The following is a 16,261-nucleotide window of genomic DNA, read 5'->3' as shown; positions in this document are numbered from 1 at the left end:
TTCTGTGCATCAGTTTCTGCCCATTGCCTCTTTTCCTATTGCTTGGTGCCACTGAGAAAGGCCTGGCTCCATCCTCTGACACCCTCCTGTCACACACCTACAGACATTGATAAGGTCCCCTCTCATTCATCTCTTCTCGAGGCTGAACAGGCCAGACTGCCTCAGCCTTTCCTCCTAACTGAGATGCTCCAGCTCCTCAATAATCTCTGTAGCTCTCTGCTGGACCTGCTTCAGGAGGTCCAAGTCTCTCTTGTCCCGAGGAGCCCAGAACTGGACACAGAATTCCAGATGTGCCTCACCAGGGCTGAGCAGAGGAGCAGGATCGTTTCCCTCGGCCTGCTGGCAATGCTGCTCCAAATGCACCCCAGGATCCCATTGGCCTTCTTGGCCACTGCTGCTCATGGACAGCTTGTGTTCCACCAGGACCCCCAGGTCCTTCTCCACAGAGCTGCTTTCCAAGAGCTCAGCCCCCAGCCTGTGCTGCTGCAGGGGGTTGTTCCTCCCCAGGAGCAGGACCTGCACCTGCCTTTGTTCAGTTTCAGAAGGTCCCTCTCTGCCCTTCTCTCCAGCCTGTCCAGGCCCTTCTGAAGGGTTGCACAGCTCTCTGGGGTATGGGCCACTGCTCCTGGCTTTGTGTCTGCAGGAACTTGCTGAGGAGGCCTCTGCCCCTTCCTCCAAGTCATTGATGAATTAGGTAAACCAGACTGGGCCCAGCATTGAACCCTGGGGGACACCACCAGTGACAGGGCCCCAACCAGACCCTGTGAGCTGAACATGACCCTCAGGGATTTGCCACTCAGCCAGTTCTCAACCCACCTCACGGTCCATTAATCCAGCTCACATTCCTGAGTTTGCCTACAAGGATGTTGTGAAGGACAGTGTTGAAAGCCTTGCTGAAATCAATTTAGACAATATCCACATCCCTCCAGGTAACTGTTCCATCACAGAATGCACAGCACAGTCATCTAGTGTCAGTAAAGCTCTAAAAGTACCCAAATTGCACACTCCTAATCTCAGGCCATCTCACATTATTAAGTACTTTCCTTAGGCTCTTCTTTTATGGAGACTTCTCAAGCAAAACAATGTAAGATGTACTTAGGAAACATCTATCCTTCCAGACAGTGCATGTTCCCCTCTCCTCCCCAAAGCAAGCATAAATGGCTAACCACCTGTAGAGACACAGCAGCCTGGGAAACAATATGTAGAAAGTTGTTCTTAGGGTTCCCACTGCTGAGAGCAAAAACAAAAGCATCACAAGGATTTGCCTAAAGTCACAAAGCAGGTGAGTAAATAGCACTGCTTGTCTTTTTATCTTTCCTTCTGTCTGTGGTATCTAACAGGAGATTTGGGAAATTACATACCTTTCAAAAGATATGTGAATGTATTTAGAAACTCCTCATATGACTGCTCATGGCTATTAATAAATTGATCAAGGATGCTGCTCTTTAACAGTTGTTCTCCCATGATCATCCACACCTTGAGAGTCCAGTAGGTATATCTGGTTTTGTAGGCTGCTCCTGCAATAGAAAGACAAGAGCTATATATACCTGGAGGCAGACAACAAATCAACAGAAAACTCCCTAGTACACATAGATGGGCACTAGAAAGTATACTTTTTTCTTCTCTCCTTGTGTAGTTCTATCTTGTCAGTGGAACTTTACTCAAAATTTCTCCCAAAATTCACATGGACATAGAAATTTTAAGTATAAAAGGAGAAAATGTGATCATGTATGCTTGAAATTTATGACCTTGTGTAACATGGGCCAGAGAAGAGCCAGCTCTTCTTGGTTGTTCACTCCCTTAAGTTGTTCAGTCTTTCAAACGCTGCCTTCTTTGCAGAAACAGTGACACAAACAGCATGTTGTATTTAACAACCAGGACACAGCTGTACATTCGAATTTTGGACTGAGCCCATCACCTTCAGGTGCACCGCTCACTGTACCATCAAAGCCACAAACTCAGATTTTGGACCACACGTTAAATGACAATGACACACCATCTGTGTGTGTGTGTGTATGCTGAGGCAGGACACAGGACAGGGAGAGCATGCTGGAGCCAGACAGCCATGCAGGAACGTGAGGATCACTCTTCAGAAGGGAACAAATGCTGAGAGCTGAAGGAAGGGAGCTCCACTCTCCAGTCACACAGCAACAGCTTTGCAGCCCACCTTCATCACTCAACCAGACTCTGCGGGTCCTGAACAGCTCTTGGTAAAGCATGCTGAAGTTAACCTTGCTCCTAACTCAAAAAATCTGTGTAAATGCATTTTAACAGCTGCATGACGCTAAACACTCACCATATCACTCATTTTTCATACACATAGGTCCACACTAATAGAACCAGTTTGCACATATAAACCTGATCAAGAAACGCATTATACACAAAATGCTTGATTTACATGTGCTCCTCTGTCTCCTCTCCTGATTTACCACAACACTAAGAGGTGGATTTTGGGAAAGAAAGCTTAATTCTTTAGTAAAACTTCAATAATACTAAGGAAAGGCTGCCAACCTGATATTGAAGTTAAATAAGATTGAAAAATAATTGTTTGGAGACCAGAAAGAAAATAAAGCATGACTTTTATCATAAAGCTCTAATTTTGTTGCATTGCCTGCTTCCAAGGAAGACTAATGTTCTGAAGATATCAAAATATATGCACACACACACGACCTAAAGTTTAAGTTTTCTAATGTTTTACAAAATCCAACCATTATTAATCTCTCTGTGGACTGACAAAGCAGAATATAACTCAGCAGACTCTCAAAGTTGTTTATGTCTATTACAGGGCTTTGAGAGGCAAGCAGTGCCTTCTATTCCTCATTATGGTTATTAAAATCATTACCTGAAATAGTGCTGTGATTTGTAAGGCTATTGTAAAAGAAAAAATGTATATATCTAATCAATAAAAAGTTAATAACTTTGTTCTTCTTTTAAGTCTGGTGTCTAGGATCTCCAGCTCCCTTACAAACACTAACAAAATAAACTTAAAAACATTCCCATAAGGAAGAGAAAACAAATAGTATTCCCAATAACAGATTAAAAAAACGAGTCACCAGGAATATAAATGATTTAAAAACAAGTTGGTGGAGGGCTGACAGCCAAGCTTACATTAATTCACTCTCAAATGCTCCAGGAAACTAGAAAATTAATATGCATTTTGGGGGCATAATCATATCCTTAACCACCTGCATGGCAGCTTTCTCTGTGAAAGCCATGCTCTGCAGCCACCAGATCATCAGCCTGAGATTCAGCACCCAGACCAGTTGGTACCAAAAATCATGTATTTCAATTCTTACTCTGCTGTGCAGCTTCTACTTCCTACAGAATGTGGGAAACTTCACTTCAGATATTCCCTTGCACAGCTGTTATTGAGGTCTACAGAATCATCTCCTCACAGAGAGCAAAAACCAGCCAGGTCCTAATGAAAGCCTAGGTTCTGTCAGAAAAAAACAGCCACTTTCCCAGACAGCAGAGGAGAGACTGGCAGCCAGAACTACCTGTTCCCTGCTTGCAATCATTTTCCAGAACTGCTGGTGCTGTAGCATGGCCCTAAATAACAGCAAGTGCAGATGATGGTATGAGGGGAATATCTACTATCCCTGAAACTGAACATGTACTTAGGATGGACGGTACAAGAAGGGTGTTCAAAAATTTATCTCAACCCATCAAGGCTTTGGTAGTTTTTTCATTTTCATTCCACTTTGTTTTCTGCTGCTTCCCACCTGCTTTATTCCAGAGTCTCTCTTAAATGATCACCACACTGTGTCAGCCACAGAAAACTTTTGTGAGGTGAAAAGCTGAAACCAGGCTGACCAGAAGGCTCTCCTTTGCTAAGGCGCCAACCAGTAGTTTCTACAAAATTAAAAGGCTTCAGCAAACACCCAGTTCACAGCCTCAAGGCAATGACTCCTTTAAACTATCCTGAAAAAATGAAAAAATACACAGTAATGGATTGGAATCCTCCACAATTTAAAAAGTTGATACAATGACACTTCAAGGAATGAAATTACTGCATTGTTCTGGTAAAGAATAGATACTACTAAAATCAAAAACTTATCTTCTTTTTTCCCCAAAGGAATCAAACTAACTTGGAAGTGTCAAGGAAAGTAAAGCAAGGGTATCTGATCCTTTCCTTGTGCTGGCTTTGGACACTTTTAGAATCAAATATCAGTAAGTGATGCATTCAAGCAGCAACTATGCTTTCTTCTTTTTGCATTTCACTCTTGCTCATCCATCCAAATTACTTTAATGAGGTTTCTTGAGGCGATCACTCATTAAGCCTTGCTGATCATTAGCAGATTGTGCAAAATCAATTTTATTTCTCAAAACACAGTCTTCTTCCAAGCAGTTTAAGACAAATCAGAAATCTCTGCATTGAATCAAAGAGGCAGGTCAAGTGAGTATTAGCATGATTTCAATTATACCGTGATTAATTCTATTAACACAAAATGTGCTGGAATATAAACTTCCTGGTTTATGTTGCATTTTTAAGTGTTTTATGTTTGTTTAAAATACAATAGAGGCAATAAAAGAAAAATCAAGATTATGAATTTTTTAAGGAAAGAGCAGTAAAGCTAATTGTCTCTGCAAACATAATAAAATCTTATGAAATGTAATTTTTCAGGGAAAAAGAACCAACTTCACTAGCACTTCTGGCATAGGTTCAAGTCAGATTTTCACAATATGGATTTGCCCTCCTAGAAGTCATTCTCAATTTCAAAAAAAGGCTGATTAATAAATGGGGTTTTTTAATAGTTCACCCATAGATTCAGAAAAAACATCCACTAAGTACATCTGTTATCAGGATTTTATAATTATGTCTACAAAAATCAGATTGAATATAAATACACTATTTTTAAATCTTATACTCTTTTGCCACTGGAAAATGCCGTATCTTTTTTCCCTACAGAGCTATCACAGTAACTGCACTTTTAACAAAATTGTTGCAGCAATGAAGAATGAGGTGGCAGCATTGCAAAAAGAATGAGATTTTAGCAGACAAGTGCACTCAGAATCAATTTAAGTCTATCTAAGTTCTGGCTGCTCCCAAAAAGGCCACCACCACCTCCATTTCCTCTTCGCCTCTTGGTCTACCACTCCAGTCCATCTCTTGGGCAGACAAAATAAACCTCCAATCCAAAATAAACCACCAATACAAAACCTGGGAGTAAACAGAGCAAATGCATATAATACTCTGTTTCAAAGATATATTCTCTGCTCTGCCTTTCAGCTGTACGATCACGATTGCCTATACGAGGGGACAGCGTGAGCAAGGGAAGGATGCAGGACTGCCCCTTTGGCAGCCAGTCATAGCTGGTTATGCAACCCAGAAAGCACAGCCTCCTCAGGAACACCCTCACAAATGGCCCAGAAAGCTGTGCCCCCTCCATGCTGCAAAAGCAGCTGCCAGCAGGGCGCTCCTACACCCACGGCGCCGAGCTGGAGCCTGCAGCGCACATCATCAGCCCCCACGGTGCAAAGAGGCAGGCAAAGCTGGAACTCAAGCCTGTCCTTAACAAATGCTTGCTGTTAGCTATGTACCGTGGTTGCTGCCTTAACAAACATCCCAGGATGGTGCTTTAAAAGTAGGCCAGGTGAAAGGTGTGATTCTGGGAATTCCTGCTTGAGAAAGACATAAAACATTTTGAGTCAAGCAGTTACCCATTTTCCTGCAGGCAGAAAACTGCCTCCTTCTTGTCTAGACATCTGCAAACCTACATTTGCAGAAGAAAGCCCTCCCTGCTCTACTGTCCTGCCCTACTTTTCTCCCTCCTCCTCCCTGCTACCACCACCTGTGGGGAGGCAGAGCTCCAGGAGCAAACACAGAGGCACCAAGTTCTGGCCACAAGCAGGTGCAGGTCAACCCAGCTGGAGGAAAAAACTGAAAGTTACGAAGGACAAAAACTTTGAGATGAAGTTCCTTCCAACACCTCTCAATTCAATGTGATCTACACAGCTAATCCTGTTAAAATCAACTGGATGTTTGCCATTGCCTTCAGCAGGAGGCCTTAAGGGCACACACTTAATGCATCAGCAATTTGTGGGGATGGGAGCTGCATCTGCTTGCCTGAGTGCATTACTGAGCCTGAGAGCTGACCCCTAGATGGACAAAAACATGTGCCTCTCATGCCCAGCTCATATGAGCTTTTAAAGGATATATCCGTGGGCTTTAATTGCAAGCAAGCATATTGATCCTTTTGGATTTCAGTGCTATTATGCCAGTGCCATACCTGAGCAGAATTTTTTTAATGAATTTCCAATGGCTTCAAGAGTACTGCTCCCTTTAAAGATAACCTGGAAGGCCATGGCAAGGGTAACACTTCAACCAGATTGCAGCAGCCACTGCCCCCTGGAATGTGATTGTTGAGGATCTGACAGTCAAAGCACAGCTGGATTCAATCACATATTTTAGATAAGCCCTCCAAATAAAGCCCTCTCCCTCACAAGTTAAATACTGTTTACTGTCAGTTTTAGATGAGACAGAAAATTGAAGACTGTAGGATGCTGGACTCCCTGTGCCCTTTTTTTACAGGTTTCAGCCTGTGGGTCCTGGCTAAGTATCCAGCACATTTGCATTCTGGCTGGCAAACCCTACACAAATGAGTAAGGCAGCTTTCCCTTTCCCTGCTGAGCTGGAGTGCATTACTGCAACCCACAGGAAGCCAGCTACATTTCAGCTCAGAGATGACTGTGTTTTACTGGCAGAAAATATGCTGAAAAGCCTGGAAATATCTCAATGCAATTTGGAATGATTTGGGATGAAGAAGACACAAACAACATATTATTTTAAGAAATTAATTGTAGAAGAAGAAAATCAAGTGAAATAAAGCATTTCCACAACAGTGAGCAATCTGCTGAAAATATAATAGCTCTGTCTATGTTATTAAAATAGAAATTGTGAAGGAAAAGTCTATTTATTCCTTTTCACATGGGTTCTCTGCCAGTTAAATTCAGGATGGAAGTCTTCTTGCTAAGACCAGGACAGTTTTCAACATAATTTGCCTACCATGTAGATACATTAATCTGAAGCTATTTGCTGCAGCTTCTCCAAAGCACTTTGTCACCGACAGTCAGAGACCAGCTTGGACAGTCCATGTCCTCATCCAAAAATGACATGCTGTTGTTACCAAAAAAATTTAATTTCTCCATCTTCTCAACCACAGTAACTGGAAAAAGAATTTCTAAAGATAAGGCATGTCAACTGGTAGAAAAAGTATAAAATTAATGTAGAATATTAAAGTGACACAACTGGGGACTAGATTTTTCACTTAAATATTTGTTGGGTTTTGGGTTTTGTTTTTTTTTTTTTTTTTCTGGTAAATCTTTGACCACAGACCCAAACAAGGGTCAAAATACATCAAACACTTAGATAAAAAGCTGTTGAGTATTATCTAGGCCCTACTGAAAATACAAACAAATGTGATCTGAAAGCCCTCAACTTTGGGGAAAGTTCTTCAGCATTCAACTCTGCACTACAGTTTCCTTTTATCTTTGTTTCAGAAGAAAAGGCCCATATGGATGCTACAGGGCACAGTGCCTTAGCACTGCCTTAGCACTCCTATTTCAGATGAAAAACATTACCACATCCTATCTGCATTACAGTTATTCAGTGTCTCAAGACAATTTTCGCAAACATTTGGTGTGTTTGCTTTGCTCTACTAATCAAATTCCATTTCAAGTTCCTTCTATTTCTATTCTCACAGCAGTTTCAAATGGGAGTTGAGATATTTCTAAAATACTGTGCAGCAGATGTTGTAACTCAGGAGTGGGTGAAGTAGGGCCAGGAAAACAAAAGCAGGGAGCTATGAAGAGTAAATTGTTTTCCAGGTTTTTCTGTTTATTTGTTGTGCTGTGTTATGCAAGTGGCTTATCCTCTGTGCCCCAGCACTGCTAGCTGTTGAAAGGATATGTTCCCAATGGACTTCCCAGCCTCTCATTATTTATTTGGTGTTGGAGAAAAGCACTGTGAAACTGATGAAAAATGCCACAGAAGGGTGCAAAGTTTTATTAGTCTTTCAAGGTCTGATCAGAAGGCCACCGAAGGAGAAAAAAAGACATTTCTAATTACTCTAGTGGACTTTGAGCTGGACTTTTTAGTCAGCCTTCACTCAGTGAACTGCATGCATTTGTCATTTCCTTTGCTCTGTTTCAATGTCATCGCCTGCTTGCAGCAGAGCACTCCTGGGGAAAGTAGTATGCCAACCAGCAAGAACTGTTTTCTTTTACTACCTATTGAAATTATTTTTTAACTCAACATTTATTTTAAATTACATTTTAAAATAGCACTGAAAAATTCTGAAGATGATCACAAGGTTGACAGGTGTAACAGAGTAAAAAAACTCAACCCTAAACAAGCGTATGCTGCAGATATTTACAACCTAAGAGGCACCTGCTGTCACTCTGAGCTTCTTCCACAGCAAAGAGTTAAAGCTTCTGGAGACTGGTGGGTTTCTTGTTGTGCCATCTGAAGACAGGAGAGGAAAGGAAACAACCCAGTCACAGCCAGTTAGCCACAGTAGATCGAGTTCTCAGAGCACATCTGCAAATTAAGCAGATAGAATCCCCTCCATCAGGCTGTCTCTCCATGCCACGAGCCCCCTGGGCTATCACAGAAGATTCCTCACACTGCTCACATTTGAATCCCAATTACACAGAAAGATTACGGAGGACGCAAAAAACTGCTATCAGCCAGGTACGTCTGAATTGCTGCTTTGCTCGAAGCAAACTTGGTTGATACACTTAGAAAATGTTTTGAGAAATACTATATAAAAAATTTCCTTCCTTAAGCTTCTTTATAGAGGACTTCCAACTTCTGTGTGTGTCTGGATATGATTTTGATTGTGGACAATTTGGAAACAGCACTTGTTTTTCAGGGGTACGCTTTTCCATTTTGGAAATGAAAAAACAGATCTATCAAAGGGAAAAAACCACAACACTGCAAAATCAATTTAATTCTATACTAGGTACCTGTGTTCTCATCAAAATAACTGCAAACTAATTAATGGTCAGCAATGGGTGTTTACCAGCTAAGACTCCATTATATCCTGCATTTCATTCTCTCAGCGTCCAATCAGTACAGCTCAAACATCTTATTTTTGTATAAATGAAAAAAGGTTCTTTGTGTTTGCTACAGTTCATAAGATCAACTCATTAGTCATTCATTATTTTGCAGCATTCAAATTACTGTGAAATTACTATAAATAATACTTTCAATGCTGAAAAATATGAGATGTCACACTAAACAGCAGCACTGATTAGTCATTGTTCTCCTGATTAGAATGTTTTTGTTGCCTAACTAACAGGTAACAGGCAAAGCCCATAGGTGAACAAACCATTTCTGGGTAGGGTCAAAGAGGACAGTAACTAATAAACACAGTCTGTGAGTGACTCAGTGCCTAAACACTGTTATCTAGAGACATTTCATAAACCCTAGATTTACTAGGATCTAGGACACAGAACAATGGCAGACTTGCTTCCATAGGAGAAGTATGAAGACAAGGAAGACTATCCAAAGGTATACGAAATGTCAGCTGCTGTTTAGGTCACTCATGCTACCCCCTTGCCTCTAAAAGATGTTCCTCCTGTACTTCTCTGTGACCACCTAATAGGGTTTATGAAATGGTACATCGCCCAAAATTGTAACTATGTCCATCTATTTCCATAGTAAGCACATTTCAAACTACATTAGCTACTGTTTTAAAAAAACACCTTCTGTCTTCATCTGATTCTTCTATAAATGTATTTCCCAATGCATCCATCAACATCTGAATTCCTTACGATCTCTTCTTGCCATATAAACAACTCTTATTGGAAAAGTCTGCTCAAAATACTGTTTGATTTTAAAATAAACAGGGAGAATATTAGTTTTTCTCTTTCTGTTCACTTAGTTTCTAGCTTGGGTGTCTACTGCTTCCCAAAGAGGGGGCTTATAAAAGTAATGCTGAGATTCTCATTTATTTGTATAATCCTTACAGCTTAACCTTCTATAAAAACACCAAATATGACGAAGTATGACTCAAGTCATCATAACTGGCAATTGTTTATTAACTCCCCCTCCTTTCTTATTTGTCTTTACTCGTTGTAGTGTCTCTCTCTCAGTATCTTGTGTTGTACCACAACAAAGGCATTTGTCTGTTTATCTCTGCACCAGCTGTAATGCTAATCCAACTTCAGTTTTGAGCATAAAGCCACAAAAAAGCACTTTAAACTCTTTGTTTATAAGGTTAGATCTTTTGGGGTCCCCAAAGCTGTTCAGGGTTAGATGAGCCATGGCCCAAAGGAATCAGTGGTATTGGAAGGTTAGAGTTGGAGGTCAGCATAGCCAGAGAGCAACCACACTGTATTGACACACCGTAATTAGCAGGAAAATACATGGAAAGCCAAAGCAATTCCAGGCAGTGTCTAAGAGCTACTTCTGTCCAAAAATCTCAGATAAACCTTCCTTCCATTACATACTGAACTGTTTGCTCATGTAAAGTTCAAGAAATATGAGAGAAAAGGAAATGTGTTTAAGTGTTCTTAACCAGTATGTTCTGTATGTCTATCAATCAAATAATTTTCACTGATCTTTTCCCCACTCTGTATCTGCAGACTCTTTAGACAGAGAACTCTTCAGAAGTGAGTACTGCTCAATATCTGGGAAATAGTTTGTGACATTGTGGACACTAACAATTGCCCTATATGGAGATTCTTAAAAGTATATGTAAAAATTTAATATGTGTACCAATATGTCAATTAAATTGTTGGCCACTTTTGATACTCTCGTTAGACTTCAAATATAAACCAGCAGTCAAATGTAGAACAGGAGAGGTAGAAGATAAAGAAGTCTAATTTTCTCATATAGAACAGAAATTTTCTTATGGCATCTTCGGTATGGAAGACATTTTACTTTTCTAAAGATCCTGTAAAACCAAAGAAGCTAAGTAACCAGGCAGCATGGAAGAAGAGACAAATGACATCTAATCAAGTAAACCTAGCTTAGTGCAAGCTCCTCTGATGATGCCATTTTTGAATGCTTGTAAGAAACAAGCAGCAGATTCCTGTTTAGCATATCACCTGAAGGTAAATAAATTCATAAGTCTTTCTTTATGCATAATAAGGACACAACCTGCTGTGTATACCCACATGCTCAGAAAAGAGTTCACTAATTTAATTAACTTATAACCGAACCTCACCCACAGTGCAGTACTTCTGAAAAGAAATCTAAATGCAGAAAAATCTAGCACCTTCAGGGCAGAGGCATTAGGCTATACAGTGAACAGAACTCAACCACAATCTCTGGATGATTCCACAAGGCAAGACAGCCATTCCATTGATTGTTTTTCAAACAGACACAGGAATGGCTGTGCCTACCCTGTCTGTGTGCTCTGGCCTGAAAACACCTCACCTTTGAAAAACATTCCATGGCAGGTCCCTATTTTAGCACAGCAGTTCCCACACCAGGGAATGAAGGCAGGCAGTGCAGCAATATGGTACAACATGGCAATTGATGCAGTGTCATCAGTTCCTGTGTTTTTACAGCAACTCTTCTTCTACACAACGTTGTTCAGATCCCCCCAGGTTTTGATGTCATGTAACTAGAAGATATCAATCCTTCCTTAAAAAAGAAAGCCTATGTGTCCTGTTTTTGTTGTCACAGAAAAATGAAAAGCAGCAAGGAAAATACAAATCCTTAAACTTTCAAAAAAAAAAGAGGAATTACATTTTTAAATGTAAGATTTAGTGGGGTTTTTTTCTAATATTTTGCTCACATCTGTAAATTCTGGGGATTTGGCAAAGGCTGGGACAGAGAACTTGAATATAAACTTGAATACTAAAGAGCAGCAGTCTGCTGCCACCAAAGGCACTGCCAATGAATCAGCCAGTTATTTCCCTCCCTGGTGTCTGTGCTCTCCAAAGCTCTTTCACAGTCAATATCCAGGCTGATTACATAAACTCCTTTCAGTCTTCAAACAAACAGGTTTATGAGAGGAAGACACACGCCTTGAAGCCCACTCATGAAAGCCTGAGCACAGCGCACGGATGACAGGCAGAGGATTCGCGCCCCACGAAGCCCCAAGCGGGACCCGCAAGCCCGAGACCCCGACCGGGCTGCTCAGCACAAGCTGAGATTCACCTCGGCCCTGCCGCCCCAGCCAGCCCTGCACGGCTGCACACACAGCGGGCACCTCCCCTTATAAATGCAATCAACAAATCCTGACGTTTCCCTCGTAAACAAAACATGCAGTCTGAAGTTTCCGCGCACGCCGCTCCTCCAGCCCGCTGGCTGCGGGGCCTGGGGCAGGCTCCCGGCCCGGAGCCTCCTGCCGCCCCGGGCGAGCCCGAGCCCCGCCGGACGAGGCTCCCGCACTCGGGGGCCCGGGGCTGCGGCAGCTGGGAGGCTCCAGCCCGGCATCCCCGGCCGCCTCGGGGCGACAGACGGCCAGGAAATCCCGGCTTGCGACATCTCCGGCGCCGCTCCCTCCGCCCCGGGCGTGCCCGGGCCGAGCCCCGCCGGCAGCACACCGGCCCGGCCCCGCGGCCGCACTCACCGCCCCCGCTCGCTGAGCCCGCCGGTCCCGATTCCCCACGGCCGCGACAAGGAAGCGGCGGCCGGGCCGGGCCGGGCCGGGCACCCGGCGGGAACTACCGGCCCGGGCACCGAGCGGGAACTACCGGCCCCAGCAGCCCGCGGGCCCGCGTTCCCCTGGGAGCGGCCGTGCCCGCCCCGGGAAGCCGCTCCAGTGCGGCGCCGTGTGCAGGCTCCGTGTGCCGACGGCCCGTGTTGAGCGCAAAATCCCCAAAATTCCGCGGAAATGGTGCACGCCTCGTGCTTGACTCATGTTTTGAGACGCAGAAAAGCGTGTCTGTGTGGGTTTCAGAAGGGAACTGCAGCGCGACTTCCATAGGATTTATTCAAGCTGTGTTAAATAATTGTGATAGGATCTAATCACAGTAATTGTGATAGGATCTAATTGATCTGTTTTGTTTCTTTTATTTTCTCAGCCACAATATGGCCCAGACAACAGACAGAATGTCCCTGCAGATGGTATCCACCGTCAGTAACTCATCCTTGCTTCAGCCAGGCTTCTCTCTCCTGAATTTTGAGGGGCATGTTTTCTTTTTTGGTCAGAAAGGATGGCCAAAGAGATCCTGCCCCACTGGTGTTTTCCTTCTCGATATAAAGCAGAATGAGCTCAAAATGAAACCTGTCTTCTTCTCCAAAGACTCATGTTACCTTCCCCCTCTCCGCTACCCTGCTCTTTGCTCGCTCAGAAGCGATGCAAGGGCTGATGAGTACCAGTACATCATCCATGGTGGTAAAACACCTAACAATGATCTTTCTGATAAGATTTACTTTATAAGTTTGGTTAGCAAAACTAGCAAGAAAATGACATTCCAATGCATTGAGAAGGACCTGGGTGGAGATGTACCTGAAGCTAGATATGGGCATACAATTAACGTAGTTCACAGCCGGGGGAAGAGCATGAGTGTTCTCTTTGGAGGGAGGTCATATACTCCTCTTGCACAGAGAACCACTGAAACATGGAACAGTGTAGTCGACTGTTTGCCATCTGTGTTTCTCATTGATTTTGAGTTTGGATGCTGTACATCATACATGCTTCCAGAGCTTCAAGATGGACTTTCTTTCCACGTTTCAATTGCCAAAGATGATACAATCTACATCTTGGGAGGCCACTCACTTCAAAATAACACCAGGCCCCCCAACTTGTACAAGCTAAAAATTGATCTGCCCCTGGGCAGCCCGGCTGTGACCTGCACCATCCTGCCAGGGGGGATATCAGTGTCAAGTGCTATAGTGACCCAGATCAGTGACACTGAATTTGTCCTTGTTGGTGGCTACCTCTCAGACAACCAGAAACGGCTGGCATGTAACACCATAGTTCTGGAAGATAATAAGATAGAGATTGTTGAAAGTGTGGGCCCAGAGTGGACACCAGATATTAAACACTGCAGAATGTGGTTTGGCTGTGATATGGGTGAAGGGTCTGTTTTGCTGGGCATTCCAGGGGCCAACAAACAAATAATCCCAGATGCAAACTACTTCTACATTTTGAGATGCAAAGGAGCAGAAGAGGACAAGGAAGAAGAAGTGATGACACAAACTTGCAGTCAGACATCAAGTGAAGACCCTGGAGACTCCACTCCATTTGAAGATTCGGAGGAGTTCTGTTTTAGTGCTGAAGCCAATAGCTTTGATGCTGACGATGCTGATACTTACAATGAAGATGATGAAGAAGATGAGTCAGAAACAGGCTACTGGATCACCTGCTGTGCCAGTTGCAATATTGACATCAACACCTGGGTCCCTTTCTATTCAACAGAGCTCAACAAGCCTGCAATGATCCTGTGCTCCAGTGGGGCTGGCCACTGGGTCCACGCACAGTGTATGAATCTCTCAGAGACGATGCTTCTACGTCTCTCAGAAGCAAATGTCAAGTATTTCTGCAACAAGCACATTGACCTTAATAAAGGGCTACAAACTCCCCAAAAGGTGGCGTGCCTGAAAAAGCCACCCATGAAACCATTGCGCAAAAAGAAACCCATGAAGTTATCAACATCAGCGAAAAAGTCCTTCCTTCGGAGACTCTTTGAATAGATTTACACTGCTGATTTGTATTCACCTGGGAGGAAATGAAATCACAGGCAAAGGCAACAATGGTTGAAGCAATGTGGGTTATTGGAGCTTGAAGAGATCTTATTTCAGTTATCTCAATGTTTTTGTTACATTTCAAAGCACATGAGATTTTTTCTGTCTCTTATGTGTATTTTTGTAAAACCCAGACAGGGACCCCCATCTTGGAGAGCACTGTGCAAACACACAGCCAGACACTGGTAAACTGTGTGCTGAATTTTGTGCTATAACTGAATTTTATGCTATAACTTACTCCCCAGTAAGTTTAATGGAATTGCTGGTAGGGTAGGACATTGTCCCATGTAGTCAGTGCTGTTACCATCTGTCCCTTAAGAACATTATATTGCCCATTTAAATTTTTTATCTTAGTCAGTAGTTCTAGAAATATTTGACCTAATTTATAGCTGCATTACTCTAGTTTTATGTTGGTGTAATGAAATAAAATGAGACTAATTATTCTGGTTTTAAACAAAAGTAGTGGTTTTAAGTCCCTTGTGTCAGAAATAATGAAATATTCAGATACTGAGGGTCAGTTTTCTTCAGGGACTTCCATTGTGGAAGGCTTACATATGGAGCATTTAATTCTGGATAATTAATTTTTTATTTTGAGAGTTATGGAATGATTATATGTCAGTTTTGGCTACTGTTGAGGAATATCATCCAACAGTAAAAACTAAATTGCTTTTTTTAAACTACTGTGTTCATCAACTGCTCTTTATGTTTGTATTTTTTAAAATTTAGTAAGATAATAAAGTTTATAATGAAAATTACTGTGTTTTTTTTCATGTATTCATGGGTAAATCAAATGCTGTAAATCCTAAAGTTTACAAAAGGACAGCAAATATGCTTGGGAGGTCCATATGAGGCCTGATGAGGAATCTAGCTTGACAGCCACCCCATGCTGTGAGCTCCCATTGACTTCAGAAAAAAATTCCTTCTGATGAGCAGGACTTTTATCCAGGACTCCAGGTCCTTCCCTGCCCATTTCTTTCTCAGCTTTCCCAGGGTGACTGTGTAGAGTGTGAAAGCTTAGAAGTGCAAACTGTAGCTCAGAGGGATTCATTGAGCCAGTGGAGCATTGTGAGGGTAGAAACAAATGCAGTTGGCTTCTCAAAACATGAGGAGAAGATTGGATTCAGATTGGAAAGGACAGTGTCAAGGTTGAATAGCCCAAGAGTTTACTAAGATTTTTGTGGATTCTTTTATTGGCTATTTGTGAAGCCTCATCATTCTTGGCGTTATTTTTTATTTTTGTTTCTGCTCTAAACAGCTTTTCAGAAAATCAATACCAGCAGCTCAACATTTGTGAGCCAACAATAATAGCTCAGTATTCACAGTCCAACTCTCATGCTGGATCTCTGAATAAAAAAGGAAAACAGGAGCAGCTGTCAGCTATTTGATCACTATGTGCAGACCCTGAGCAGCCACTCCTTTACAAAGCAGAGTGTGGAGCACAGAATTCCTGTCAACACAGACGTGTCTGCACAGTACTCCCCTTAAAACCTTAGCACCCCAAGTGAACAGCGAAGAAGAGTAAAGGGCAACTGTACAGTTTTCTTTTACAAACTTTTCATGTGCTGAGGGAGCTTAAAGTTTGGATTGAGCGTCTAAAGGGGAAGTATATCA

General features: G+C 42.5%; 2 protein-coding genes across 4 annotated transcripts in view; one reads left to right on the top strand and one right to left on the bottom strand.

Moving 5' to 3' along the window:
- IFTAP (intraflagellar transport associated protein) overlaps nucleotides 1-12,622 on the bottom strand; it is a 39,173-nt gene extending 26,551 nt beyond the window's left edge. The window contains exons 1-3 of one of the 3 annotated variants that reach the window (XM_063158806.1): nucleotides 12,531-12,622; nucleotides 8,379-8,539; nucleotides 1,362-1,517 (exon numbers count right to left, since the gene is read on the bottom strand). In XM_063158806.1, the coding sequence (XP_063014876.1) occupies nucleotides 1,362-1,470 (109 nt within the window). In that variant the 5' untranslated portion in view covers nucleotides 1,471-1,517; nucleotides 8,379-8,539; nucleotides 12,531-12,622. Of the gene's footprint in view, nucleotides 1-1,361; nucleotides 1,518-8,378; nucleotides 8,540-11,386; nucleotides 11,666-12,530 lie in introns of those variants that run through there. The other 2 variants (XM_063158805.1, XM_063158804.1) reach the window with 2 other exon arrangements.
- Nucleotides 12,623-12,991: 369 nt separating this feature from the next.
- RAG2 (recombination activating 2) lies at nucleotides 12,992-15,019 on the top strand. Its single transcript, XM_063159477.1, has one exon. The coding sequence runs from the start codon at nucleotides 12,992-12,994 to the stop codon at nucleotides 14,597-14,599; it is 1,608 nt and encodes a 535-aa protein (XP_063015547.1). The 3' UTR covers nucleotides 14,600-15,019.
- The last annotated feature ends 1,242 nt before the right edge of the window (nucleotides 15,020-16,261 follow it).

Source organism: Melospiza melodia, chromosome 6 (genome assembly GCF_035770615.1).
Source record: "Melospiza melodia melodia isolate bMelMel2 chromosome 6, bMelMel2.pri, whole genome shotgun sequence".
Lineage (NCBI taxonomy): Eukaryota > Metazoa > Chordata > Aves > Passeriformes > Passerellidae > Melospiza > Melospiza melodia.
This window is presented reverse-complemented; position numbering and strand designations above follow the sequence as displayed.